Source organism: Onychomys torridus, chromosome 1 (assembly GCF_903995425.1).
Source record: "Onychomys torridus chromosome 1, mOncTor1.1, whole genome shotgun sequence".
NCBI classification, from domain to species: Eukaryota; Metazoa; Chordata; class Mammalia; order Rodentia; family Cricetidae; genus Onychomys; species Onychomys torridus.
Genome location: NC_050443.1, coordinates 120,190,139 through 120,215,934, shown reverse-complemented (window position 1 = coordinate 120,215,934; position 25,796 = coordinate 120,190,139). Strand labels below are relative to the sequence as shown.

General features: G+C 54.9%; 2 protein-coding genes across 4 annotated transcripts in view; one reads left to right on the top strand and one right to left on the bottom strand.

Annotated features, from left to right (window-relative positions):
* Nucleotides 1-954: 954 nt before the first annotated feature.
* The window catches only part of Lsp1 (lymphocyte specific protein 1), a 35,503-nt gene continuing 10,661 nt past the window's right edge, over nt 955-25,796 (bottom strand). The window contains exons 1-11 of one of the 3 annotated variants that reach the window (XM_036177001.1): nt 23,831-24,318; nt 11,377-11,520; nt 9,412-9,570; nt 7,387-7,483; nt 6,957-7,049; nt 6,725-6,768; nt 6,516-6,597; nt 5,558-5,692; nt 5,160-5,237; nt 4,912-5,018; nt 955-1,334 (exon numbers count right to left, since the gene is read on the bottom strand). In XM_036177001.1, the coding sequence (XP_036032894.1) occupies nt 4,929-5,018; nt 5,160-5,237; nt 5,558-5,692; nt 6,516-6,597; nt 6,725-6,768; nt 6,957-7,049; nt 7,387-7,483; nt 9,412-9,570; nt 11,377-11,520; nt 23,831-23,892 (984 nt within the window). In that variant the 5' untranslated portion in view covers nt 23,893-24,318 and the 3' untranslated portion in view covers nt 955-1,334; nt 4,912-4,928. Of the gene's footprint in view, nt 1,335-4,911; nt 5,019-5,159; nt 5,238-5,557; nt 5,693-6,515; nt 6,598-6,724; nt 6,769-6,956; nt 7,050-7,386; nt 7,484-9,411; nt 9,571-11,376; nt 11,521-23,830; nt 24,319-25,796 lie in introns of those variants that run through there. The other 2 variants (XM_036177000.1, XM_036177002.1) reach the window with 2 other exon arrangements.
* Nucleotides 2,500-3,798, top strand: LOC118577559 (proline-rich protein 33-like). Its single transcript, XM_036177861.1, has one exon. It carries the CDS (start codon nt 2,500-2,502, stop codon nt 3,796-3,798), a length of 1,299 nt encoding a protein of 432 aa, XP_036033754.1.

Here is a 25,796-nt window from a genome sequence, read left to right as displayed (position 1 = left end):
TCTACTCACCCACCTACTATCTACTCATCCACCCATCCATCCATCAATCCACCCACCCATCCATCCATCCATCCATTCATCCATCCAACTACTTACCCATCAACATGTTCACTATTTACCCATCCATCTGTCACTATTCATCTACCCACCCATTATCCATTAACTTCTCCATCTATCCATCCATTTACCCAGCCAGCCAGCTAGCCACTCATGTATATATTTCTCTATCTACCCATCAATGATCTATCCTTCGACCTACACACTCACTTATCCATCCATTTATCTATCTACTTCTGCTCTGTCCATCCACTTATCCATAAGCCCACCCACCCATCCATCTGTCACCTATCACCCACCTGTCTATCCATATATTACCCATTCATTATTCACCCATCTATCCACCCATTCACCTACCTAATAATCCATCAATATTGATCCTTCCACCCCTCTGTCTTCTTATCCATTTATTTACCATCTATGTACCTGCCTATCTGTCCACCCATCCATGCACCCATCTCTCCATCCATTAGCTACCCAACAACCTAACTGCCTATCCATTCAACAATCCTTCCATCCATCTGTTCATCCATCACACCTTCAGAAAGTACCCTCTGGGTACTAAGATGGGAACTGCCTGGTGGCAGTACTTGTCCTTAGTGCACACTACCAGGAAGAGACTGAAATGCCCTCGTTCAGGTACTAGGAAGTTTATTTTTATCCAGGCAAAGAGTGTCATCAATGTTCTGGAAGAGGAGTAAGCCAAATCTATTGTTGATACCCCAGCTTGGGTCACCCCATACCTAAGATCCTGGAGCATAACATACTGCAAGGCCATAGGACAAGACAGAATGGTTGCCCACAGAGCTGGTATATGCTATGCAGTGTGAGGTGGCCAACAGATGTGGCACGTTCTGTTCTGACCTTGTTCCCTGTTAGTAAATACAGGAGATCCAGTGAATAAGAACACTCAAGGTACTTTATTACACAAAACAAGGGATCTGCAAACAGGGAAGGGCAGGACTCAGAGTCCTGAGCATTCAGCATGGGGACAGGTCCCCATTGGATCTGGTTGGGATGCTGGCCTTCTCTCCTCCATCCTTCCTTGGGAGCTCTTGGCTCCTCTAGGGAGTGGTCCCTTTTGCTGATGGTGAGAGGCAGCTTAGGTGGGGCTGGAGGCTGGTAAAATGATGAGAGGCAAAGTAGATGGAGGGTCCAGGAGCAGAAGGAGAGGGAAGGTAGCAGCTGGGTTGTTGGAGGCATGACAGCAGGCCAGACTGGCAACGGGAAGCAACTTCTTGGTCAGGGCTGTGAGTTGCATCTGACTAGAGTCTCTCCTGGGAACACAGGCAAGGGTACAGAATGCATTAGGCTGTGGTTGAAGAAGAGGCATGGCCTGCCCCTCTCCTAGTGGCCATCAGACCTCACCATACCCTTTCTTATCTGGGGAAGCTCCTGCTTACAATGGTCAGTCACCTGGGAGACCTGCTCTCAGGATAAACTCTATTCTGGGCCTAGGCTGGCTCAGGAGAGAATACTGACCACCCACTGAGGTAGGCCCCTTGAACCAAACCCAAAATTGCCCCAATTCTCAAATCCCAGTTTTCCAAAGGTAACCCAGAAGCTGGGAGCAAGTGTGGAAAGACCCCTCCAGCCCCCTTGCCAGTGTTTGCTCTGCTTCAGCTAAACCAGCTCCTAGGAACTGCAGCAGCCATAGGCCTCCTTCCGCCCCAAACCAGATGGCCTCCAGTGCGGCCCAGATGCCATTTGTCAATGTCCTTGCAAACACGTGGCGCCCAGAAACCAAGACAGGCAGCTTGGCCAGGACCACCCTTGGCAGGAGGGCTTGTGGGGATATCCCATTCAGCATAGCTCAGCGAAAACTGCTCCCATCTTCCGGCCAATCTACCTCTAAAGATACAGCCTCAGCTTGCCTGAGCCTTTTGGCTGCCACCCCTCACCACTGTCTCAAAGCACACAGACGCGCCTGTGGTCAGGCTGGCGACGGAATGGCGCCCCTCACGTGTCTGCAGGCAGCCTGCCCTCCACCACTGTCCGGCAGCTGGCCAGGCACAGACAGTTTGCTTGGAGTTCATCAGTAGGTCTCTGTTCCTATCCTGCACTACTCTAGGACTGGGCCCAAGCTGGTACTTGTAGGTAAGGCCAGCTTTGTGCTAGGCTATCATAGAGGCCGGAGCCCTGAAGGCAGGCAGGTTCTAGCCCTTGTCATCCACCAAGTGACCCGGAACCACTGTAAGCTCACCTCCACAGCACAGTATGATGAAGCCACCCACAGCGATGAATGTGTAAGGTTAGGAGGTACTTTGCAGTTTGGGGGAGCCTGGGAAGTTGGCTTCTAGTAGCTGAGTCTGCATATTTTCCCACTTCCTCAATACAACTAGGAAAACACCCAGTCCCTCCTGTGGGCAGGGGAGGGGGCCCAGCCTGACCACTGTTTCTCCACTCTACCCCAGCCCAGGGATGCTTATTTCAGTCGTGTCGATGCCCCCGGCGGCAGGTGGCCCGAGACCTGAGGCTCCCACTGGGCCCCCACCACCCTTGCTGCCCAAACCCGGAAAAGACAACCAGAGACTTCAGAAGCTACTAAGAAAAGCTGCTCGGAAGAAGATGCTAGGAACAACTGCCACCTCACCTGGGGCCTTCCGTACCTCCCTGTCCCCCGTGAGTGAGGCCAGTCATGACCTGGAGACCACAGTCCAACGTCCTGCTGAAGCCCCTCAGGTGGTGGTCTCCCTACCCCGCTCCCCACATACCCCCATTATTCACCACGTGGCCTCACCCCTGCAGAAGTCCACTTTCTCTTTCAGCCTTCCTCAGCAAAGGTCTCTGGCAACTCATTTCAAGGCATCTCCTAGGCTTGAAGCCCCAGCCCCAGAAACTGCCTGGCCCCGCAGTGGCTTTGCCCATGTATCTGCCCCTACAGCAAGTGGTACCCACATCACCCAAGTTCATATTCGGCTGTCATCATCCTTGCATACTGGGACTTCTGAGTCCCCCAGGATGGCCCTGGATGGGGATAAAAGCCCGTGTACTTCCAGCACCCAGCCTCTCATCCCAGTAGCACATATTCGGCCACTGCCCACTGGGGTGCAAGCAGTCAGTCCTGGGCCTGAGGAGCCCCCTGTAACAAGATCACCACCCAGTTTTCAGGCCTCAATGTCTAGAGAGGCTGGTGGTAGGGTGGTGGTGCCCATAGCCCCTACCTACCGCTCATCTGGACCCTCACCTTATAGCCCAGCTCCTACAGCTCCTGAAGAAGAACACCTAGAGGAGCTGCCCACAGCAAGGCTTGCTACGGAGGCTAAGCATGCCTCCAGCCTCCCAGAAGCCTTGGGCCCCTCAGGCCTCCACCCATGCCCTGTTCCCAAAGTTGCACCCAAGCCTTGCCTTAGTGGCTGGACACGCCTAAAGAAGCAGCTGATGGAGGAGGCAGAGGAGCCTGCATTTCCAGAGCCAGAGCTGAGCTTGGAGCCCACAAAGCCAGAGGTGCCAGCCCCTGTGTGCCCACAGCCCCCTGCCTCCAGGGCCTCGAGGATGTGGGATGCAGTGCTATATCGCATGTCACTGGCTGAGTCCCGTAGAGGCCAACCTGTGGCGCCTGGAGAAGGAGGACACCCCCTGGCCTGCCTCAGCCGCCTGCCTTTTCTGTGCCGACCTCGCTTCAACGCCCGGAAGCTACAGGAGGCTGTCCGGCCCCCTCCTACCCTGCACCCCATCCTGGAGCCGCATTCCCAGCCCAAGAACTTCAACCGGACAGCAGCAGGTTGGAGGCTCCAGTGATGTAGCCAGAGTGGTCCCTGGGACTCTGGACTGAGGTGGACAGAGACTGACTGAGGCTGAGGATATAGAGAGGGCCTCAGTCCTCACGAGTGAACACAATGGGTCAGGATGGCAGCTGGCTACTGGCTGCTAAAAGGAGCCTATTGGATAGACACAGATGAGTTGGTGGGAGCAGAAATGACAAGTGAGAGAGGTGGATGAAGCCGGGAGCATGTGGGTGGAGGCAATTTGAGGGTGTGGAGGGGAATGCAAGTTGGAGAATGTTCATGGATGGTGGGAGCCTGACCTCAGGACCAGGGTTCATGGAGGGCTCTAGGCCCAGTGCAAGCTGGTTTGGATGAGGGGTATTCAGAGGTACATAGGACTGGGCAGTGGAGAAAGGATGTTCTGTGGTCTCACGTGTGCCTCTTCTGATTTCCTGCCAGTAAGGGCAGGGCTCAGTGCAAATCACAGCCAAGTTTTAACAGTTGGGTAAAGATAGGTCAAGCCAGAGGGCTATGAAGAGGCAGGGGCCAGGTACTAGAAGGACCCCACCCAAGATCTGCCTATATCAGCTGTGAGAAGAGGGACTTGAAGGAGTCAGAAGAGGCTTCCCATCACAGCCACCATAACAGGATTCAGCAGGGGCTGGGCTAGTAGTCCTACCTTGGATATGATGGCTGTGAATAGAGCCACCAATAAATGTATGTATACTCACACAGGTATCACCTCTGTGTTCTCCATGGGATGGGGAGAGCAGCAGAGTCCCTAGGGGCCTTCAGCTGGGCAGGGGGGCAAGCCAAGCTCTTACCTCCTTTAATGGATGTATGTGGAAGCTATGCCACATTCATTCCCCAGGGCCGCCGGCCCACACTATGATGAGCCCCACTGGATATGATAGGAGTTCCTAAATGGAGTTTTGAGTCTCCTATGGATAGTACCGGGCCAACCTGCTTTTGCTTAAGGGGACTGAATTCCAGGCTTCAGAGAGCCAGGAAGACAGCTGGTAGCCAGGCAGAAGACATGGCAACTCTAAGGCCAGGTCTTCAGGCCTCAAGCCCTGAGATATGGCCCATCCATACCATCATATTCCCAGGAGGACCCATTTTGTCATGCTCTGGTCCTTTGACTCACCAAGATTCATACATGATCTATGGTGCCGATCCTTCATCCACAAGCACTTTCTCATATTTCCCATGTCCAGTGGCCACAAACTTGTATCTCTTTCCAGATGGGGTGCTCTGTTAGGTGAGACTAAGTGTTAAGGAAATAGCTACAGGAAGGGAATGCTGCTGCCTCCAGGAAGTCTTTGAGGATGGGATGCAGTAGCAGCCATCTTTGTTCACTACTAGCCTGTGCCTAGCACATAGAGACTTTCCTACCTTGATGGTGGATGAGATCTTGGAGCCTCCTTTCTGCTCCCACAGGCTTTTCTTGCTCATGTCTCCAGCTACAATATCCTGGGGAAAGACACAGGGCAGGGCCTGTCACAGGACAGATGCTGGCTAAGGAGCCTTTCTTCTGCTTGGTATTCTCTGGCTGGAAGGTGGAGGACCTACCCACCTCACTTTTGGCAGGGAGGAAAGGAGAGTCATAATGCCTGTTTATCAGGACAACATGGATTTTTTTTTCTTGAGTCCTGAATCCTATCCATCCCATCCACACTTCACCTTGGCTATCACAGATTTGCTTTTCCAAGGGACTGTACCCCCCACCCCCATGATGGCTAATTTCCCATGCTCAGCCTTCCCAGTTTGGCCTGCTTGGGGAGGAATCCTACCTGGCAGGAGGGTGTCTTGGAAGCAGACTGAGTCTGTACCTCTCCTGTCTCCCAACGAGTCTTGGTACTGGCTACAGCCATGCTGGGCAGCTCTATGGAAGGCTGTCGGGACAGCTTGGGAGTTCGGCCAGCAGACTGCAGAGGAGACAGAGCCCCAATAGAGTCATCATGGTGGGCATCGGCAGCCCTTGCTCGCCTTTGTGTTTGCTGGAGGGAGTGATTCTGAATGGATGCACTATCTTTCATTTGGTGCCCCATGAGCTATCCCCAGTTCCGAAGAACACAGGAGGCACAGTGTCATGTGGGTTCTGCCTCATGCTACACATCTTGGGGCTGGAAGAGCATTAGTTTGATGGAGAATATGGGTTAGATGGAGAAGATTTTTGGTGTGATGGAATACCTGAAGAAAGGGTGTTGGTTGATTAGAAAGGTGTGGGTTTGATGGACTCACAATGGAATAGAGGAAGAGTATATAGAGGAATGTTGCCTGAATGGAGGGTTGGTAGTCGAGTGAAGGAGTGCTCATTGAGTAGAAAGACACTGATTGGGTGGAGGGGTACTAGTTAGAGAGATACTGATTGGATGGAGGGGGTGTTGGTTAGGTAGAGGGGTATAAAATGAAGAGCAATGCTGATGGAGGGGTGTTGGTTAAGTAAGTGGGCTTTGTAGCCTGAGGGAGTGCTGGCCGCATGAGGGTGTGTTGTATGGTGGGAGGGATCCTGGTTGAATGGGGTGTGTGACAGGACAGAGGCGTGCCTGTTGTAATGTAAGAGACCTAGGGTTGATGGAAGAAGATACAATGGGAGTTGATAGAAGACACTGCTTGAGTAGAGAGGGGTATGATGGGATGGAGAGAGTAGCTTAGGTGGATCATCAGAGAGTAGCTTAGGTAGCATCAGGGGAATGGGTGATGGCTTATTCAAGAGGAGGCTTGGCCTCAGAACTGAGCATACTTCACCTCAGTGGCCTGGGTATACTGCTGCAGGCGCTCATCAATTGTGGAAATGGGCAAGGCTGGTTGGGACTTCTTCACACTGTTGCTGGGAATAGAAGAAAGGATAAGCCTTATGTCCTCCAAGCCCACCCAGAGTACCGCCTCCCCTGATCTTGACCCACAGCTGCTATCCCACCGTGTCTCTGAGAATGCTAGAAAGCAAGCAGACACACCTCTTCTTTATGGAGCGATTCAGGGACTCCGTCCTATCAGCCAGCTGTGGAGGGTGCACAGAGGTGTGGGTCATGGAAGCCACCTAAGACCCATGTTCCATCCCCTAATGAGTCTACCCACTGACCCAACCACACTTCTGTATCACAGGGATTTACCAGGGCAGCAGGGGATGAGGAGACCATGAACAGTGGACACAAGCAGGGAGAAAGGGGATGCTCAGGCTTCACCTACTTTGGTGGTGGGGCTTAGGGGAGGTGAACTCAGTTCAACAGTCTCTTCCAAGGCCAAAGGGCTGGGGGTCCTGGCCTGATGACTTGTCAGGTGCTAGGGATAAGAAACACAGGCAGCTTAGATGACCCCTCCCTGCACCCTCTTGCCCCACCCAGGGCCTGTCAGAGCAGCGGCCTTCCCCTCTGGGGCCTCAAGGCCTGGTCTGGCCCTGACATGCTACAACTCTGGAATCCCCGACTGCAGGGAAGAGTCTCTTGGTCATGGAAGAGGAACTTGCCCAGAGGGTCACCAGCTTCACCACCCTCCAAGAATGTGTCCTGGAAGGACTCAAGTACAGTGTTGGGAGTGATGTCTTCTAGGTCAGTCTTTGAGACTACAGCACTCATGGAATATCACAACCCCAGCCCCTGGGGGAGCCTTCACCTCTTACCTCTTCTGCCTCACCAGAACTTCCAATAGCATCCTCTGGACTGGGCTCCCCCTGGCTCAGGTTTAACTCCTCCAGCTGGACTTTGGTTTCATAAGCCCTGTGGGAGAAAAGGGAGACAAAGTCAATTGTAGAGGACCATTTGTTGCTTGGTTCTAGACTACTTCCAGTTCCGAGCCTCAGGTGTGCCATCTGTAAAATGGGGGAAATCCAATGAGTTGGTGCACAGGGCTCTTAAGAACCCAGCGACTAAAAAACATTTTTTTTTTTTTTTACATTTATTTATTTAAAGAGACAGGGTTGGTTCAGAGGACAACTTGAGGGAGTCAGAGTTCTCCCTTCTCCGTGTGGGTCCTGGGCTGCTAACTCAGGGTGTTAGGCTCAGTGGTAAGCACCTTTAATCACTGAGCATCTCACAGGTCAAGCCACAGCACTTTTCTAGAAGGGTATGTAGGGCTTTGTCAAAAACCAGCACTGTCCTAGGGCCTCTGTGCTGAGCGGCTCTAGAAGGTCCCTTAGAAGACATTAGCTATTGCCCACTCCTTATTGTATAGGGCCACCCAAGTACTGAAGTTGGATGTCTCCTGTAGTTCCTCTATCTGGACAAGTCCAGCTTCTGGGGGCTTTTGCCCTGCCCATGTATGGGCAAATGGGTCAGCAGAACATAACATTGAGGAGAGGATATTGGGGGCCCAGGTCCAGAGTGTTTGGGGGTGCTGGGTCAGCGGGTGGAAGAAACCAGGAAAGGGACTGCATTTCTGAGGCGAGGGGCCTTGGGAGGGGCAGCCAGCCAGTGGGCAGCCGGGCGTGACTCTGCATTTGAGTGAGTGGCTCTGAACCTGGAGGAGAAGATAGTAAATTCTTGTATTTTCCATTATGTCAGGCCCCTTGGTGTATGCGCCAGCCAAAACCCAAACCCACCGCCCAAGGTGGGCTGGGGCTGGAGCCAGCAGCAGCCACACAGAGGGGCCATTCAAGAGCTGGCGCGGGCTAGGCAGCCAGGCGGGTTTGAGGGTAGGGTGGAGGCCATAGAGTCCAGCCCTACTGGAAGATCAAAAGTGCCCCCTGCTGTTGAGGAGGAGAAGGGAGTGAGCTGAGCAGGGCTGTAGCTGCCTGCCTGGAAACCCAGAATGCGCACAAAGCCCCCGGGCACATTGAGGGAAATCGAGGCTGGTGATGGGCAGACCCAGGATAGCTGGCAGTGGACAGGCTCAGAACCAGGGCCCCAGGAAAACAGGGTTTTTGGAATGCAGAGGATGGTTGAAACTGGAGAACATTAAATAAGAAAGAGCTGAGCTGAGCAGTTGCTCTTGCTGGCCTGGGGCCTTGGAGGGGCCAGGAAGGGGGCTGGATCACTGAGAGAAGACAGCTCAGCCTTGGCTCTGGCCCACTCAAGGCAATGGGGCCCTGGCCTCCAATTTTGGAGCTCCTTAGCAGGGCCAGAGACCCTCACTACCCAGGCCCGATGGGAGAGGCAGACTTATCCCCACACCTGGCCCTGAACTGGGGGGAAGGCAAGGTGAGACTTCATCAGCAATCCTTCATCTCCAGGCCCAAGGGGGCTGTGGGCCCCCATTCATCCTGATTTAGACAGGCAGACACGTCCACACATCTGGAAAGCGTGTCCCCTGGGCCGTCTCACAGGCACACATCTGGAAGTACCTGCTCCCCTTCGTGGGAATGGAGCTCAGCCAGCCTGGGGAGGGCGGGCAGGCGTGGGCTGCAGCGCCTACATTACGTAAGTGGGCCGCAGCTGTGTGCTGATGTGGCAGCCCCCCACCCCAGTTGGCCACAGCTGGTCAGGATGAGGCCCCCAGCCCTGGGGAACCCAGGAATGCAATGTCTTCACTGCTCTATCCCTGTAGCCCCCTCCCTAGCCATCCTACCATTTATCTCCCTTTCTTTCTACCTCCCTACCCGCTTCACATTTTGGGGGGCTTTGGGGGAAGTGCAGACAGAAAGGAATTGTCCAGGCCCAGGCTGGGGTCAGAGAGAGCCAGTGCCCTGCCCAGCCTAGTCCACACTTGCCTGTCCTCTGCTTGCTTCTCCTCTGGACTCTCACTTTGCGAGGGCTCTCTACCCTCTGCAGTGCCCTCGTTCTCCCAGAATTGCTGCCGCTGCTCCGTCTTTTGGGACCAGTCACCAAAACCCTCATCTTCATCCAGTTCAGAGGACTTTAGGCTGAGGCTGAAAGCACAGAGGAAAAGGGGATTAGGAAAAGACATGCTACAACCTATGTTCCTTTCCTTGTTTCTTCCCTTAGACCCTGAATCCCAGAGTGAGCCATCATCTGCTGCTGAGGTGGCTCTCCATGGCTAGGTTCTGTCTCCTTGTGGTCAGAGAATCACCCAGGGTCGAGGTGTGCCTTCTCTAGTAGCCTACTGCTTCCTGAGAACAGAGTTGTGCTTGTCCTGTCAGTCTAGGGCTCCCTGAGTGCAAAGCTATGGCTCTACCACTAATCCAGGACTCCCTGAATGCAAAGCTACGGCTCTACCAACATTCTAGGACTTGCTGAATGCAAAGCTATGATTCTACCAACATTCTAGGACTCCCTGAATGCAAAGCTATGGTTCTACTAACATTCTCAGACTCCCTGAATGCAAAACTATGGCTCTGCCAACATTCCAGGACACCCTGAATGCAAAGCTATGGCTCTACCAACATTCTAGGACTCCCTGAGGGCAAAGCTACGGCTCTACCAACATTCTAGGACTTGCTGAATGCAAAGCTATGGTTCTACCAATATCCTAGGACTCCCCGAGGGCAAAGCTATGTCTCCACCATCAGTCTAGGGCTCCCTGAGGACAGGGCTATGGTTCCACCATCAGTCTAGTGTTCCTTAAGGGCCAGACTATACCTCCCTCATTAGTTGAGGCTCCCTGAGAGCAGAGATGTGCCTCCTCCTTTAGTCTATGGCCTCCCAGAGAGTAGAACTATCCCTCCACCATCAGCCTGGGCCTCCCTGGGGCCAGAGCTATGCTGCACCATCAATGTCTAGTACTCCTTGAGAGCCAGGCTGTGCCTTCCTCATTAGTCTATGACTCCTCAAGAGCAGTGCTATACCTCCTCCCTCAATCTAGGGCTTCTTGAAGGCAGAATTTAGGGCTCCCTGAAAGCAGAGATATTCCTCTCCCATCAGTCTAGGTCTCTCCACGAGCACAATGCTGCACCTCCTTTCAAGCTAGGGCTCCTCGAGGACAAGGCTACGCCTTCTTCAACAGTCTAGGGCTCCCTGAGGGCAGGACTATGCTTCCTTCATCAATCCAGGGCTCCCCAAAAGTAGATCTCTGCTTCCTTCTTCAGTCTAGGACTGCAAAAAGGGTTGTGCCTTTCCCCATCCATCCTTGAGGCTGCTGTGGCTCTCAAGCTGGTCTCACAGCCTTTCTTAAACATCAGGGTGAGCTACTGGGCAAGAAGGGGTTGGGGGCTAGCAAGGACCCAGTAACTGAAGACCCGAGTGAGAGGCCATGACCCCTGCAGCACCCCACCCCGCCCCAAGCTGCTGACTCCGACAAAATGGAACAAAACAGGGCCAGGAGGAAGGGGAGAGTTATTGGAAAAACAGCCCAGCCCAGCCGCGGAGGCCTCCTGGGCCCGAGGAGGAAACGAGCCGGCCCGTGGCCGCCAACTTGGACGTGGTCTCTGTGAGTCACTGGCAGCCAGGAGTTTGGGCGGGGGGCTCGGGGGCCAGGGCCTCATGGCTGGGGTCAGCACCAGTCCAAGCCAGGGCTGGAGACATTCAGGGTGTCCAGAGCCTGAGTCAGGGCCCCTGGAGGCTGTTGGGAGGGAAGGGCCTCACATAACTCTGTAGACCCTCTGGCTAGTCAGCATCCCGCAGATGGTGTTTACTGGAAACTGCAATGACCTTTGTCCTAAGAGCTGGTCCCTTCCTCTAATTCCTACACTGTGGCTCTAAATCCAAGGCCTGACCCCCAGCATGTTTCTGCCTAGGTCCTATGTGGCAGTAAATAGAGGTCCAGGACCCCAGCCTACAGTGCCTGCTGTGCTGGCTGTTCCAGGGAATGGCCGCCTTCGTCTTCATCTTTGTCCTGGTCTTGCAGCTGCTTCTCTCGTTCCCGTTGGCGTTGCTCACGGGCAGCCTCTTCTTTGTCTTCTTCTCTCCACTGAGCTGTGAGCCTGGAGAGGCAGATGCAGAGAGACAGTCATGTTACATGACTGCTGAGACAGTCATGCCGTGAGATGGTGAGGGTAATGGACAAGCCCTTGCTGCTGGCAGGCAATCACAAATCCCTGGACCAGTCAATGGGCCTCAGTTTACCCTAAGAGGAAGGCTATGCAAAGCAGCTGTGAAAGTGCCCCTGGCCAAGGAAGTAATCCCAGGGCTCTGTACACAGAGGTGACCCTCTGGGAAGAGAGGAGACATCTGTGTCCACCTAGGCTTCAGGCAACTAATGTTGGAGCTGGTGATCAACTGTTCTGTCCTGCTGGCTGCCTCTTACGTTAGAACATAGTCACCTTGTTCCATGTGGGGACCAAGAAGGACTCTGGGAAAGGTGATAGGGAGTCCAGAGAGAGTCTTGAACATGGCCACCAGTACAGTCTCCATTTGGAACCTTCCTGCCTGCCTCCTAATAATGGCATGCTGGGAGACAGTAGCCACCACACAGGGTCCAAGTGTGAGACTTCGTCTAGTGGTTACCAGGTCAGCCCTTCTTTATCATCCTACCAGCCCCTTCCTCACTCTACCTTGCACTTGGGGACCTTAGAGCACCCCATCCTCACCCCAGGGTCCTCTCCACAGAGGTCTCTCTGGGTTGTTTCAAAGGTGGGGAAACTGAGGCAAGCAACATCTGCAGCCCTCAGAATATGCTGACACTCAGGTTACTTAGAATCCTTTTCCCTAAGTCAAGGCACAGTCAGAGGAATCAGGCTAGCCTGGGCCCAGGAGGTCTGGAGACCCTTCACAGCAAATCTGTGTTACTGGTGTCTAATAGATACCTCAGGCCTTGGTCACTGTTCCCCTCAACAGCCCCTCCAGTTTGCCTGGAGTTGAGAGGGGTTGGGGGTCTCTGCTTCACAGTTTTCACTGCCCCGGGCCCAAGGTTCCTGAGCTGCTGAGAGTTGTGGCTCCCTTCTGGGGTCTCTGGGCTTCCCGGCAGTGTCCGCCGAATGACCCCACAGCCCGCTCCCCTCCAGGCCTCAGTCCCCTGGCCAGGAAGCCCTGCCAGCACATGATCTAATCTCTCCAGGTCTCCCCTAAGCCTCTCAGACGAAAGCCAGGCCTCTCCACAGGCTCCAGGATGAGGTTCACTCCTCCCTCATTCCCCCCACCTCCCGTCCGCCCGCCAGCCACATGGGATTCCAGCCACGCAAGCAAGCTGCCTGCCCGCTCCTACCTTGCACCCCCAAGCCGAGCTGCCTGCCTCAGCCTCAGAAGGGCCTTCAATTTCCAGCCTGAGAAAGCCCCCTTAATTCCCTACACCTGGCTCCCATCACAGGCAGATGCCGAGGGCCTCCTGGTTTTCTCTGTGGCCTCAGCCAATGTGGGGGCCGCTTTTGGCCCTTCTCCACCTGGTGAAGTACAGCTCTGTGCTCTGGGGGCGGTGGGTTGCTCCTCACACACACATTTACCAGTTGCCCCCTCCCCCAGTGTCAGGGCAGAGTGTATGGAGAGAAGAGGGCTCCCTACTCTCTCTGTTTCTGAGGCAGACCATAAAGAGATACCCCCCTAGAGTGGGTTTGTACTTACTTTCTGAATATATGTATGTGCAGGGTAGGGTGTACATGTGTTTGAGCCTATGTGCAAAGTTCTTGTGTGTGTACAAGCACTCAAACACTTGTGTGGTTGTGTAAGCCTGAGACTGGGGCACGGGACTCACTTAGCTCAGCTTTGTGAGTATGGATATCTTGAATAGGGGGTTTCACTATGAATAGGACCAGAGCCTCGCCTGTTGTACCAAGTGCAACCTCCCTGCAAGCACATTTGTGTGCAGGACCCCTTGGGGTACTTCGCTTTTGGAGCAGAGAATCCAGGCTACCACAGCATGTCACCAACACACAAAGCCCAAGGAAAGGGGTATCGGGGTTTGGTTTGCAACAAGTGTAGGAACAAGTTCCGGGATCCCATCACAGCTTGTTTCTGAGCAGGGTGCAGGACACGTACACATCTCATGTGGCCACATAGACACTCACACACAGGCCCTCCCACGCACGTGCTCACACATGAGTACACAGGGTCACCCTCAAACATGTGCAGGCAAGGGTAGGGAACAGGGATCACAAACAGCAGGTCCCATCCACTCCCAAGCTCTCTCAGGGGGCCGCCCCTGCCTCACTATTTACTGTTTTCCTAGCCATCACCCCGACAACGTGGTGCCGGCCTGAGCCTGGGACTGGCAGGAGGCCAATGTGTATTTTCTGGGAACATCCTTTGTGAGACCCACCCCCTCCAAAGTTACCCTAACTTAGCCCTCCCTGGACAAATTCTTGGGGACAGTGGGGTGCAGGGTAGGGGTCTACTAGCATCACCCACCCACCCCTAGCCCCTTGCTGGAAAAAAGCTTGTCCTAGCTCCTGACCCTGCTCTGAAGCTGAGCAGGCCTGGGGCCCCTTTCCCCTGCTTCTTCCCTCCCGCCTGCCTCAAGCAATGAGTAATGCGCCCCCTCCCCATGACCTCACCCCGTCACTATTCCACAGCTGGGCTCCGTTCTGGGAACTGGAAGGGGGTGGCTCTCCTGGGGTGGGGTGGGGTGGGGGCCTCTGGCCTGGGAAAGGCGCCCCCCGGCCAGCGGCCCAGACCCCTTGGCACGTTCTTCGGAGCTGTCAAGACTCTGGCGATGGCCGCCCCGCCCGTGGCCCTGGCCCCGCGCAGCTGCAAGGGATTTGGCGTGCCCGTACAAACGCAATCAGGCCATTTCCTGAGTCTGTTCTGGCTCGAGGGGCCCAGGGCTCAGCCTAGGGGCTGGGGAATGGGGCCCTATCCCCCCACATCCTGCCCACACTGTTACAGGGCTTACCACAGGCTGGGGCTGGGGTTGGAGCTGGGCCTGGTGCTGAGGCCCCACCCAGGTGCACAAGGGTGTACAGACCCCCACCAGTTCCCACTCTGAATGGGGCTCTTTTTAACTTAAGGCAGTTGCTCCTGTCTTCTGCACCCCTACTCAGTGTTTTGTCCCTCTTCATCCTCTGCATCTGTGCCCCCTCGCCTGCTGCCTAGACCCTGCTGAGAGCCCAGCAGTGCCCATGCTGGGTCCAGTCCTCCCAGCTACCCCCACCCTCTTTGTTCTCCCAAGGATAGTTCTAAAGGGTTGACAGGCTTCAGTCCCTGTTGCAATTCTGCCCCCTGCAGGCTGCCCATGTGACTGCCCCTTCCAGCCAGCTTGAGCCCAAAGGCCAGTACCTATACTGTTTCTACACTCTTCAGGGGGACACTAGAGAGGGTGTGTGTGTGTGTGTGTGTGTGTGTGTGTGTGTGTGTGTGTGTGTGTGTGTGTGTGTGTGTGTTGTGGTGTGTGTGTGTGTGTGTGTGTGTGTGTGTGTGTGTGTGTGTGTGTGATCATGCAAGGATAGCCCAGGTGACCTTCTCCTTCAGATTACAGGGGCCCCTCCAGAGAACTGGAAGTAGTGAGGAGCCTGGGGGCAGCCACCAGGGGGGTTGATTTGACTCTCCTGAGACCACCAGGGTCTCTTTTCCTCAGGGGAGTAGCTTCCCCAGGGTCACAACACTGCCCACCAGGGGTTCACTTGACCTGAAAGTAGCTGCTTAGCCCTTGGGAGAAGGGACAGAGCAAGGAAAGCCCTCCTGGTACGGGCAGAACTCTGAGCAGGGAACTCAGGGTCAGTCTTCAGTGATGCTGTAGGCCACCACCCATGGCCCATACTTCTCAGTGCTAGTCCCTGTAGCTGCTATTAGTTGGATCCATGGATTGTTGGATGCAGGATTCCCATTCCCTGCTGACAATCTACAGAACGGTGTGGGGGTACAAATGCTCAATTGCCACCCACCCTGGAAAGAAGCATGGAGGAGGGTGTGTGGAGTGAGCTCAGAGTGGAGAGCCCCTCCCTGGTCAGTAGTAGGTGAGTGCTAGGTGGGACAGGCAGGAGAGTACAAGTTCGATCCCTGAGGCTAAGGTAAGGATAAAGGAAGCTGTTCCCTATGCCTGAACACCTGGCTCTGGTCCAATCCTCCCTAGCAGAACATGGGCATGATAGGGGTTACTCTTCCTTACTGTCAGGGCCAATGTATGAAGGGGATAGTTCACTGGGAAAGACCATGTTTCCACTGCCCAGAAAAGCATTGCAATTAGTTGGTTGAAGGGAGGGCATGATCTTGGCCACAGTTGTGAAGGATGATTGGGACCTTTAGGCTAGAGAGAAGGAGAGTGCCACAAAGTCAAATAGCAAAGAAGCCTGAAGACCCCAGAGGGACTCAATGGCCCACAGGGTGGCCCCTTGAGGTGTGAGTTGATGCCATACCAAAGAAGCCCTGGTTCTGTTCGGGGAGCTAGTGGAGAAGGATGCAGCTAACGGAGTGGGATGCAGGCTAGAAGGAAGTGAGAGGGAGAAGCCAAGTCTGGGCCTAGCTGGGAATGGGGGTCAGGAAGTGACCTCCAGAACAGCCCAGTATCATGACATGTACAGCAAGACCTGGGCCTCATTTGGGAGAGACACTGACTGGGGCATGGATATGAAGCATGGAGTAAGAGGCTCCCTGGAGATAAGACACTACTAGGTCATGGCTATAGGAAACTCCATTCCAGGGTGGAGATCTTTAAGGGGTCTCACAGAAGCAGCCTAAGTAGGTCAGGAACGGGGTGGGGGGTGGGGGGGTGGATGGCACAAGGAAGGCTGGGTTGCAATACCTCTGGCTGCCTGGTCCCCAGGGCACTGCCCAGGTCAATGTTCTGTCCACTGTGGGCAGCATATGCATTCAGAAGATGAGGGGAAAATATCCAAGTTAATACTGGAGGCTCAGCCTCAATGGCTCAGCTTCCCAGGCTGCTGCCCTTGGTCACAGGTAACTTGGACAGCCAAGCATGCCTCTGGGATCTGTGCTTTCACGTTCAAGAATCAAACCCTCTACTCTGTGCTGAGCACTCGGTCTGCCCTACTCTCAGAACTCAAGCAGCCCACATTCTGGGGACTTGGCTAGTGTTATCCGAGCAGGGCATAGTTCTGAAGGGCCATGGTAGCCAAGCCTAGGGGCGGGCCTTGAGAAGATTGAAAAGTACAGATCGGTTGGCTGGGGCTATGGGAATCACAGAAGGTTCTGGACTGGGAGTGAAGATGTTCAAAGCCAGGAAGCTCTGGCTGCCTCAAGAGTAAAAGGCAGATGGAAGGAGGAGGAGGAGGAGGAGGAGAGAGGGGGAGACACAATAAGTGGGGAGTTAGTTGCTGTCACTGGGGCAGCCCATCATAAGGACCCTGGGATGGGGATGTCACATGGAGGAAGCTGCAGAATCAGGATGGGCATACCTGTCTCCTGCCCTCGGGAAGAGAAGGAAGCAAGCTAGCAAGTGGGAAGGTATTGGGAGGCAAATTGGGGGAAGCCTATGGTGCATGTCCCAGGGGAGCAAGGGTAGGGGTTAGGTGGGGCCCCAGTTCTGGGAAGAGAGGGAGAAATGAAGGAACTCCTCCCACCCCATGACCTCCTAGGATTTAAGACATCCTGCTGAGGGCCTCCTCGAAGGAGGCTATGGACTCCAGCTCTCTCCTTCCCACCAGATGGAGGCGCTGTCTGTCCAAGGTGGGCCAGGTGGTTGTCACTCTTGGTACCCTTTGAATGTAAAAGGTTCTGGGGTGGGCAGAACTCATGGGGGACGCCTTCACGAACTGACCTAGAACTGCCCACTCCCCTGTGATAGCTGAAGCCATGTGCCTCCGTCATAACTTGTGCTGTCCCCGGAGGCCATTCTCCACCCCCCGATTATGCCTTTTCTCATGGGGCAGCACACTGCATTGGAAGACATCTAGTTGCCTCTACCCAGGACTCCCCCAAACCTGCAGTTTTCCCAGATGGCCTCTGCCTGGAGTTCTGTGCCAAGGCCTCTTAGAGAAGGCCATCCCTGCCTGTCAGGCCTGTCAGAACACAGCATCAGGCTGTGCTCCCCAGGAGTCTTCCTGGCTTCCTTCTCTGCCTTTTGTCCTACCTGATCTCTTTTGACTGCTGGATACAAACCCCACCCAGCCAGCATCTCTTTGGTCCTGTGGAACACAACAGGGCTGCCCCTCTATTTTTTATTTTTATTTTTTTGCAGATGAGGAGTTGGGAAAGCTGAGGTTACACCTGGAGAGTACCACTGGCAAGTTGAGTCAGAGAGACCCAGGCTTCCTCTGTCATCCCTGGTTCCAAAGGCCTGGTAATCTACTCCAGCCAATAACACCCCAATATCTACTATCCACTTTATTGCCCCCACATTAACTGCATTTATGTTCCTAAGACCATGGTATCTCCTTTTCCTCCCACAGACCACTTCTCCCCTCTTTCTAAAGCATCCCCCTGCCCACCACTGCCAACTATCGTAAGCTCTCCACTGCCCCAGTGCGTCTTAGTGGGGCCGAGAGGCCAGCTCTGACCCTTTGGTGTAGATCAAGGGCCACAAAGCAATCACAGGCCTCAAGCACACAGGGCAGTGAGTAGGGACACACGATTGACATAGCATACTTGAGGAAAGCTGTCATCATTGCCCATACCGCCCTGGTGGCATGGTGGTGGGAGGGGCTGCTGCACAGCAGTCAGGGCATCAAGCAAATGCATAGATATCTGAGAGACATCTCTAGAAGGTGCCATGGTTTGGGGGATCTAGGGAGGGGAAGGTGTCCAGTGGCAAAGCTTGCTTCCTTCCAGGGTGCTCCCATCTTCCTGTCTTTAGTACATCAGCATGTACGCCTGTTCCCATGTCTCTGGATCTAGGCGCATCCTAAATCATCTGGTTGCGGTTCCTCTGAGAGCTTTACATGGGAAGAGGGTTCCTGTATCCGTATTCCATCCATCCTTACCCCACAAGCTGGGGCTACCCACTTAATATCTTGCCATTTTCACACCCCTTCCCGGGAGCAATGCACACTCAGGGGAGGCAGGCACCATCTCTCCTCTGCGGTAAAGAAGGGATGAGTCTTGGAGCTATACGTCAGGGAAATAATGATATGACAATCCATCTAGGGATCCCTCGGAAGAGCCTGGCCAATCAGATGTGGTCCACACCTGTCTGTCACACTACCCAAGCTGCCCAAGCAGACCCCAAGTCTGCATTTGGAAAAGGTGTCAGGCAGAGCCTCAACCTGAAGGCATGGCTTTCTCAGAAGAGTCTACAGCTGGGTTCCGCAGAGCCTTTCTTTAAGACCTTGGGACTGGAAAATGGGAATGCTACAGACCTCTCTATCCCACACCTTCCTTAGAGACTGGGTTAGGGTTCTGCCGTCCAAGTGGGGTCTAGAACCAACCTGCCTGTCCTGCTGATAAGTCCCTCTTGGGTCTGGGAACCCTACCTCCTATGATGCCCATGGCTGGCAGCTTCCTCATTCGGGACTCCTAACTCAAACATCTCTGGCCCACCTGACACACACACACACACACACACACACACACACACACACACACACACAGTGGCCTAGGGGTGGACACCAGGGCCAAGACCTCCCATCTGCTACGTCTTGTCATGACCGGCAGCTTGTGCTGACCTGAGCTTGCTTTCTCCCTTCACTGGCTCTGCACACTGTGTCCTCCGTGTCACTGAACAGAATTGCCACAGGGGCTAGGGCCAACCACACAGCAGCCATGAAACCTCCCTGGTGCCCGCACTCTGCTGCTCAGAGATGTCTTCTCACTGGCCCACTCATCACCAAGCTCCCAGTGGGGACTGGCCTCAGAGAGACCATGGCTTGCAGCAGCAGACAGCCCTGGCAGAATGCTCACAGGACTCACGAGGCAAGGCTCTGGCACACTCCCTGACACGCGATGGTGGCTGGCACTGGCTTGAGACTCTGCCATCCCCTCCTTTTTCCTCCCTGGCTGGCTGTACCCAGATCCACCTCACCCCGAAGGCCTGGCTACAGCTCTCTTAATGAATGCTGCTCAGATGCCTCATCCTTCACTTGGTCACAGGTTTACACATTGTTGAACTTGTCTGCCCACCTGGACAGATGCATGGCAGGTGACAGTGTGTAACCAAGTCAATCCCCAAACCCATGGTCCTATGCCTGGCTCTGAGTCCCTGATGTGCCTCAATTTTCCTGCTCCCTGAGCAGTCAGGCAAGGAGATGGGTACCTATTGATTAATTTCAACATTTTATCTGCTCCTTGATCCAGGAAAACCCTGCCTGGCCCTGTAGCCACATCTGAGTTCTAAGTGCTACCCAGCCCCCAGGGACTGAACATTCCTGGGGTTCTGGGGGAGGAAGGGGTCTATCCTAGGTTGGCCTGTTTCAACCTTCAGCCTGAGATATCCCTCACCGGTCATTGAAGCTGAGGGCAGCGTCAGTGCTCTAAGCTGCATGAAACAGGAAAGGGTAAGTCTCCACGGGCTGAGAGAGACTCACACATCCCTATGGGTGTCCCATTAGTCGAGGCCAGTGGGACCTGCACTGGTCCCTGAGCCCATTTCCTGGCCAACACCTAGAGCTAAACTCAGCAGCCATATTTGGTTCTCACACTATCCCCACCACATATGCTAAGAGAAGAACAGCATCCTAGACCCGGGGGACCTGTATGGTCACAGCACGACAGGGTGGCCTCCTCCCCCTCTGTGAACTAAATGTAAGGAGAAGAGCCAGCAACAGGAGTTGAGGGGCAGGACCCAGGTCAGGGGGACACCAGACCCTCCCTTCCCACAGCTCTTTCCATCTGTTCTTTACCCTTCTCTCACTGGCTTACAAGCCTCTTCCCAACACCTTTATCCTTCCCTTTCAATACCAACCACCCGATGCCCAGGTCAGCTAAGTGGGGACAAGCAGAGAAGGTACCCTCCCTCCAATGCTGGCTAGGCCCCTTCCCCCCTCCCCGTGTATCTGTTCTCATCCTACCTCTTTGCTCTCTCTTCTTCCTTTTCTCCTGTCCTACCCGGTAGGACACATTCTATCGGGGACTTTCAAAGCACCCAGGAGCATCCAATGTGTTACTTCCCTGGCACCGGCATCTCCAGGTCAGGCCCTCCATCTTCCTGAAGTGCCATTACCAGCTGGCCTTAGCTTGTTCCTTGTCCTGGATGGATAGTAGCAGACCCTCATAGCCACATTCCTGCTCCTTGGGACAGCAACCTGCACAGCCAGATCTACGGGCTGAGGGCTAGGTCTGGTCTCACTTGGTACCAGAGCCTAAGAACCTTTCTCTGCCCATAGAACCACCTAACAGGTCCTAACCCCGGCTACTACCTGAAGCGCCTATCCTATCTGCAGCCACTTGCCCACCTCTGCCCCTGTGCCCACCTGAAGCCCTTTGCCCTCCTTCAGCCCATGTGCCCACCTGTGCTCTGGAGACTTTGGTGGTCCATTCTGGCATTGTTCTCTGGAGAGATGCTCTGGGCCTGTAGCAGTGTCCCTCAGGGCTGTACCCCTGCAGCTATCCCAAGGGTCCCAAGAGCCCCAGGGTGTCCCCTCCTGACTCCAGCAGAAGCATGGGGTGGGTGAGTCTCTGGGTGCCTTGGCGCCCTGGCTGCTGCTTGCCGCCCGATCTACCCAGCTCTGACGCACCGGCTGGGACTGGAACCGGAACCTCAGTCCTCTGGGCTCTGGCCCTGACACCCTGCCCAGGGGGCTGGGCCACTTGGTCCCTGTACCCCCTGCTGCTGGCTCGGCTAGGCTCCAGGCAGGACAGGCTCTGGCAGACAGACCACCCGGCCCGCGGGGGTGCCGCCCACCGGCCACCCGGCCTGCCAGGGTGGGGCCACCCCACCCTCGGGATCTCGGCCTCCAATGGGTCCGTGGAGCCACGCCTCCCTGGACACTGTGGTTGGAGGCCTGGCCCCCCCCCCCCTCCGGGCCACCCAGCAGACTGCCAGTCCCATCTGCTACCCTCTGCCACACTGGGATCCCTAGAGGTCCAGTGGGCCACATGTGGGGTGGGAACCTGCCTGAAGAGTTTTATACCTCAGGGGAACTATAGACTGATGCCATGCTATCTGCTGGCTGATGGGTGCTGGGACTAATAAGACAGAGGCTTACATCACCCAAGGGAGGCTTGGTTCATGATGCCTGCTAAGGTGACTCCTAGCTCAGTCTCTTAGGCCAGCATCAACTCAAGGTACTCCTGACCAGCTCAGTTGCTCTTAAATCTAGGACCCTAAGGGCTGCAGAACCAGGTAGCCAGCTGAGAGCCCAGGTGACCGTCCTTATCTGTGGCCTGACCTGTGGTAGACCTGGGAGAACCCTGACTCCTCTGAGGCAGGAAGTGGGTACCCAAAGCCCTAGCACAAGGGAGTAGAAGTAAGTCTGGGGTCTGGCCAATGATATGTTAAGCCCCCAATTCACACTCAGACTCAAACTAAGAGAGTTAGGGGGACATGCCATTAATTTTCCAACTAGTCCATAAAGTTGTTTTATATGAATTTAAACTGGATTCCGTTTGCATCTTGGCCTCTGCTGGCACACAGCAGACCCTCCAGAGTTTGTCACAGATGGGGACTGGTACTAGGTGTGGTGAGAAAGCTTTGGGTTCTTGGGGAAGGATCTGAACAAAGGCAGTGAATGATAGGAGGTAGGTCACCTGCTGGGTGAGCTTGAGCAAGTCACTTGACTTCTCTGTGCCTACTTTCCTCATCTGTCCAACAGAGACAAGGTGGAGACCTGTTCTTCAGGGCTGGGCAAAGTGGACAGTGTTGGATGCTATAGACGTATGGACAGAGGGCACGATGGGAGCAGGGATGGAAGGTGTCATAGTACTAGGTGGTAGTATGTACATGTCTGCACTTGTGTCTATACTCAGTGCACATGAGAGGTGTGTTCCATCACAGCGCCAGGTTCCCAAAGATGTACATTTTAGCATATATCTACCCCAGGTATCACATCACTCCATGTCATCCATTGTGGACCTACTCCACACATGGACAAGCAGTTCTCCATCATCACACACAAGAGACAACACCCTGGACCCACTGTCCCACTTCATCAGGGTTCCCCAAGACCTCCTAGGGACCTGCCCTCCTGTCTTGCCCACTGGTTAACCTTGTAGGCCTTGGTCTCTGGGTCTCCTCTCACCTCTTTCTTCAGCTCAAGACTGAACGGTGCCAAAGCTAACTCCTGCCCAAGGTCTTGCCTGGCCTATAGCTTTCGTGGCCCCATTTCTCCGCCTCTGGATTAGCAGAATGTCAGCCTGGTGCTGGGTCTTGAGCTCTTCCTGTCACCCCACAGCCACCATGGTTCTGGGATCAGTTTCCTCCTTGTTACATGATACTGGTGAGTTGATAAGATTGATCAAAGGTGCTCCTAAATTCTCAGGACACAGGGCACCATGAGGGATGGTGACAACGGAGAATACATCCCAGCCTGGAAAGGACAGGAGGGATGACTAGCCTGAGCAAGGTGGCCATGCATAAGGACCATGAGCAGGCTGGGCTGATCCTGAAAGACCGGCATGGGACATGGATAGGGTATTGGCTGGGAGCTGGGGCAGAGAGAGGCCAGGAGGCTAACTTAGACCCTGCTGCTAGTCTGCTGACCTTGGTTGCCAGCTGGGACCTTGATAGGGCCAGGACCTGCCCACCACCTCATCTGTGCCCTGTCTCACCCCTGAAAGCCAGGACCAAAACACATAGACACATGAAACAATGCCAGACCCACCCTCTAGGAACATAGGGTTTAAGCAGCCATGGAAGTGGGCCAGGGAACAGGCCACCACATGAGCAGAGGAGCCGAGCCTTCCTGGCTAGGGAGACCATGACAGGCTTCCTGGAGGAGGTGGCACTGCAGCAGAGCTTTAAAGCTGGAAGAGGGAGAAAGAGGGAGGGCACAGCAGGCAGCTCAGAGGGCAGCAATGAGCAGTTAATTGGAAGCACCTGAGGTCTGCAGGGCCTACCGTCGTCTCTCACACACTTTACATAGGAGAAAACAGGCTGAGTGAGGACTCTCAAAGGCCTGAAGTCCAGTGGCCAGATAGTCAGCATTCCCGATGGTTCCAGTGCCTCCTACTCCCAGGACTGTCAGGCCAGTGGTTTCTGGGGCCTATGGCTGTGAGTCCAATCTCATTTGTAAAGGGGGTGTCACTCGTTAGTTCCCAGGGGCAGCAAGAAGTCATGGGGAGGGGGCCTGGGCAGCTACTCTGAGAATACATTCTCTGTGGGTCCTGAAGACACACAGGGAGCTATGAGAGGAAGAGGTGAAGCTGCCTGGCTGGCCAAGGTGATGGCTTCGTGCTGGGCTTCAGTATCCTCCCGTAACACGTGCATAGGCAGCCCGGCACAGCCTGTGGGCCACATATCTGCCAGTCTGGGTGCAGGGGGGTACCACTGTCGGCAAGGGCGCCGCGGGCACCATGCCTGGGCTGGGAGGGACCTACCTCAGCAGCTTCTCCAGGCCCCGTTTGCTAGCATTTCTCCTCAGAAGTGCGGGGCCATTCATGCTGCGGGCCTGGCCTGCCCACGACGATGCTGGTGACCTGTCCTGACCCCTGGCCCTGGGGACACCGCCTGCAGCTTCAAAGGCTCCTGGTGCTGTGGCCCCAGATCTTTGCTCTCCTCTCCCTTCTTTTCCTTTTCTCTCTCCTACCCTGCCTTCTCTCTTCTCCTTGCCCCTCTCTTTGTGTCCTTGTCCCTGCCCCCTTTCCTGTCAGTTTGTCTGGTCTTTCTGGCTCTGACACCCCCTTCCTTGTCTGCTCTGTCTGTCTGTCTGAAGGATGTCTGTCTGTCTCAGCCCCTCCAGCCCCTGGGGGCAGGGGTCTGGGGCTGGCTCCCAGATGGCAGCTCCAGGCCCTTCCACTGTCCCTGGACCCTGTCTCTGTGGGTCTCTCTCCCCTCTCCTTTCTCAGGACGTACAGCAGCTGCTTTCCTTTTGTCCCCCAGCCCCCTTCTCCGCCCCCTCGGTCTCCTCCACCTCCACCACCTCCTCCTCCTTCCAAGACTAGTAAAAATGTCAGAGAAACCCTCCCAGCCCCGCAGTGTGGGGGCCTGGCTGGACCTCCACGCCCGCTTGTGGGCAGCATGGTGGTATGCCCCCCTCAGACCATCTTGGCAGCTTCTGCCGCATCCCACCTCTTCTGCCCACTACTCCACTCTGGGTGCCTGGCCTACAGGTCATCTCCGCATCTGCAGAGCCTCTTGCCCATCTCTGCCTGCCTGCTGGTCCCTGCTCTGAGTCCTGCTCTTCCTGACCCCTGGCTCTCTCTTCCCAGGTCTGGGCCTCAGCTGCCCCTGACCTGGCTGACTACCCCTCCTTGCCCTTTCCTTCTCTTCTGGCGTTTTCAGCCCTATCTCAGTCTCCCTCCTCCCTTCCCTCCCCCATTCCTTTCCCTCCCTTCTTTTTCTCCCTCCTCCCCCTCCCTCTTCTCCCCCCCTCTGGGTCTTCTTTTTCCCTCTGTTTATTCCCAGCTCTCTGCTCTTGTATAACCTCCAGGGGAGGCTGGGCACCCCAGGAATCTTCCCAGGTCGCCTCGTTGGGAGGCTACTGCCCTCCCCAGAAACTCAGGCTGAGTTCAGAGCAGGGGTGTATAGACACCACAGAGAGCATCTTTCTTGGTGTAGGGAGCCAAAGTCCCCAGAGTGGTGGAGGGTACCCTGGTGGTCGGTGCCCTCACCAGCCAGCCCCCTACCCTATCCTCTGGCTCAGACCCAGGGACAAGCAGCCCAGCCCATTGTTTTTCTGGTTGGGCTTAGTCACTGTGACTCACTGGAGAACACTGGAGGCTAGTGGCTGGGCTGGGAGGAAGTTGCCATGGGCCAGTTCTGGGCAAGTAGGCTTACATCTGGTGGCTTCTCAGATCACTCACAGGCATAGCTGCGGACAAGTAGTACTGCTAGACCCATGAGCCAGATGGGAAAACCAAGGCTGGCCAGCAGCACTGTGCCAGGTCACAGAGACAGAGTCTGGCAGGCCCAAGACCATAGTTGGAGCTATTGGCTGCCAACCACTGCCTACTATGTCTCCCTGTACACAGCTGGCCCCCAGTTGTCCTCCATCTGGGAGAATGGACACACATGAGTTGCTGTGACCTCTAGGTAGGTCAGGAAGTCAGATTACAGGAAATCTCAGAACTACTGAGGACAGAGGAGGGAGTTGAAGTCTCCTGAATGGATCACTGGCGGGAAGGAGGTATGCCTTAAGGTTATGATAACACAGATATGGTGTCACATGGATCCACGGCTCTAATCTGAAGCAACCAAAAAGCTGATGACCCACCTTTTCTGCCACACTTGCTACAGGATGAGATCCAGCTGTTCTGAACATAGTGGTTACAGCATCTCCTTCCCCCGGCATCTCCCAGGAGGAGATGGAGCCAGGGTATACAGCAGAGACAGCAGAGTCCACTG

Excerpts from the sequence above, each read along its gene's own strand:
- LOC118577559 (XM_036177861.1), top strand. The coding sequence starts at position 2,500 with ATGCCCCCGGCGGCAGGTGGCCCGAGACCTGAGGCTCCCACTGGGCCC.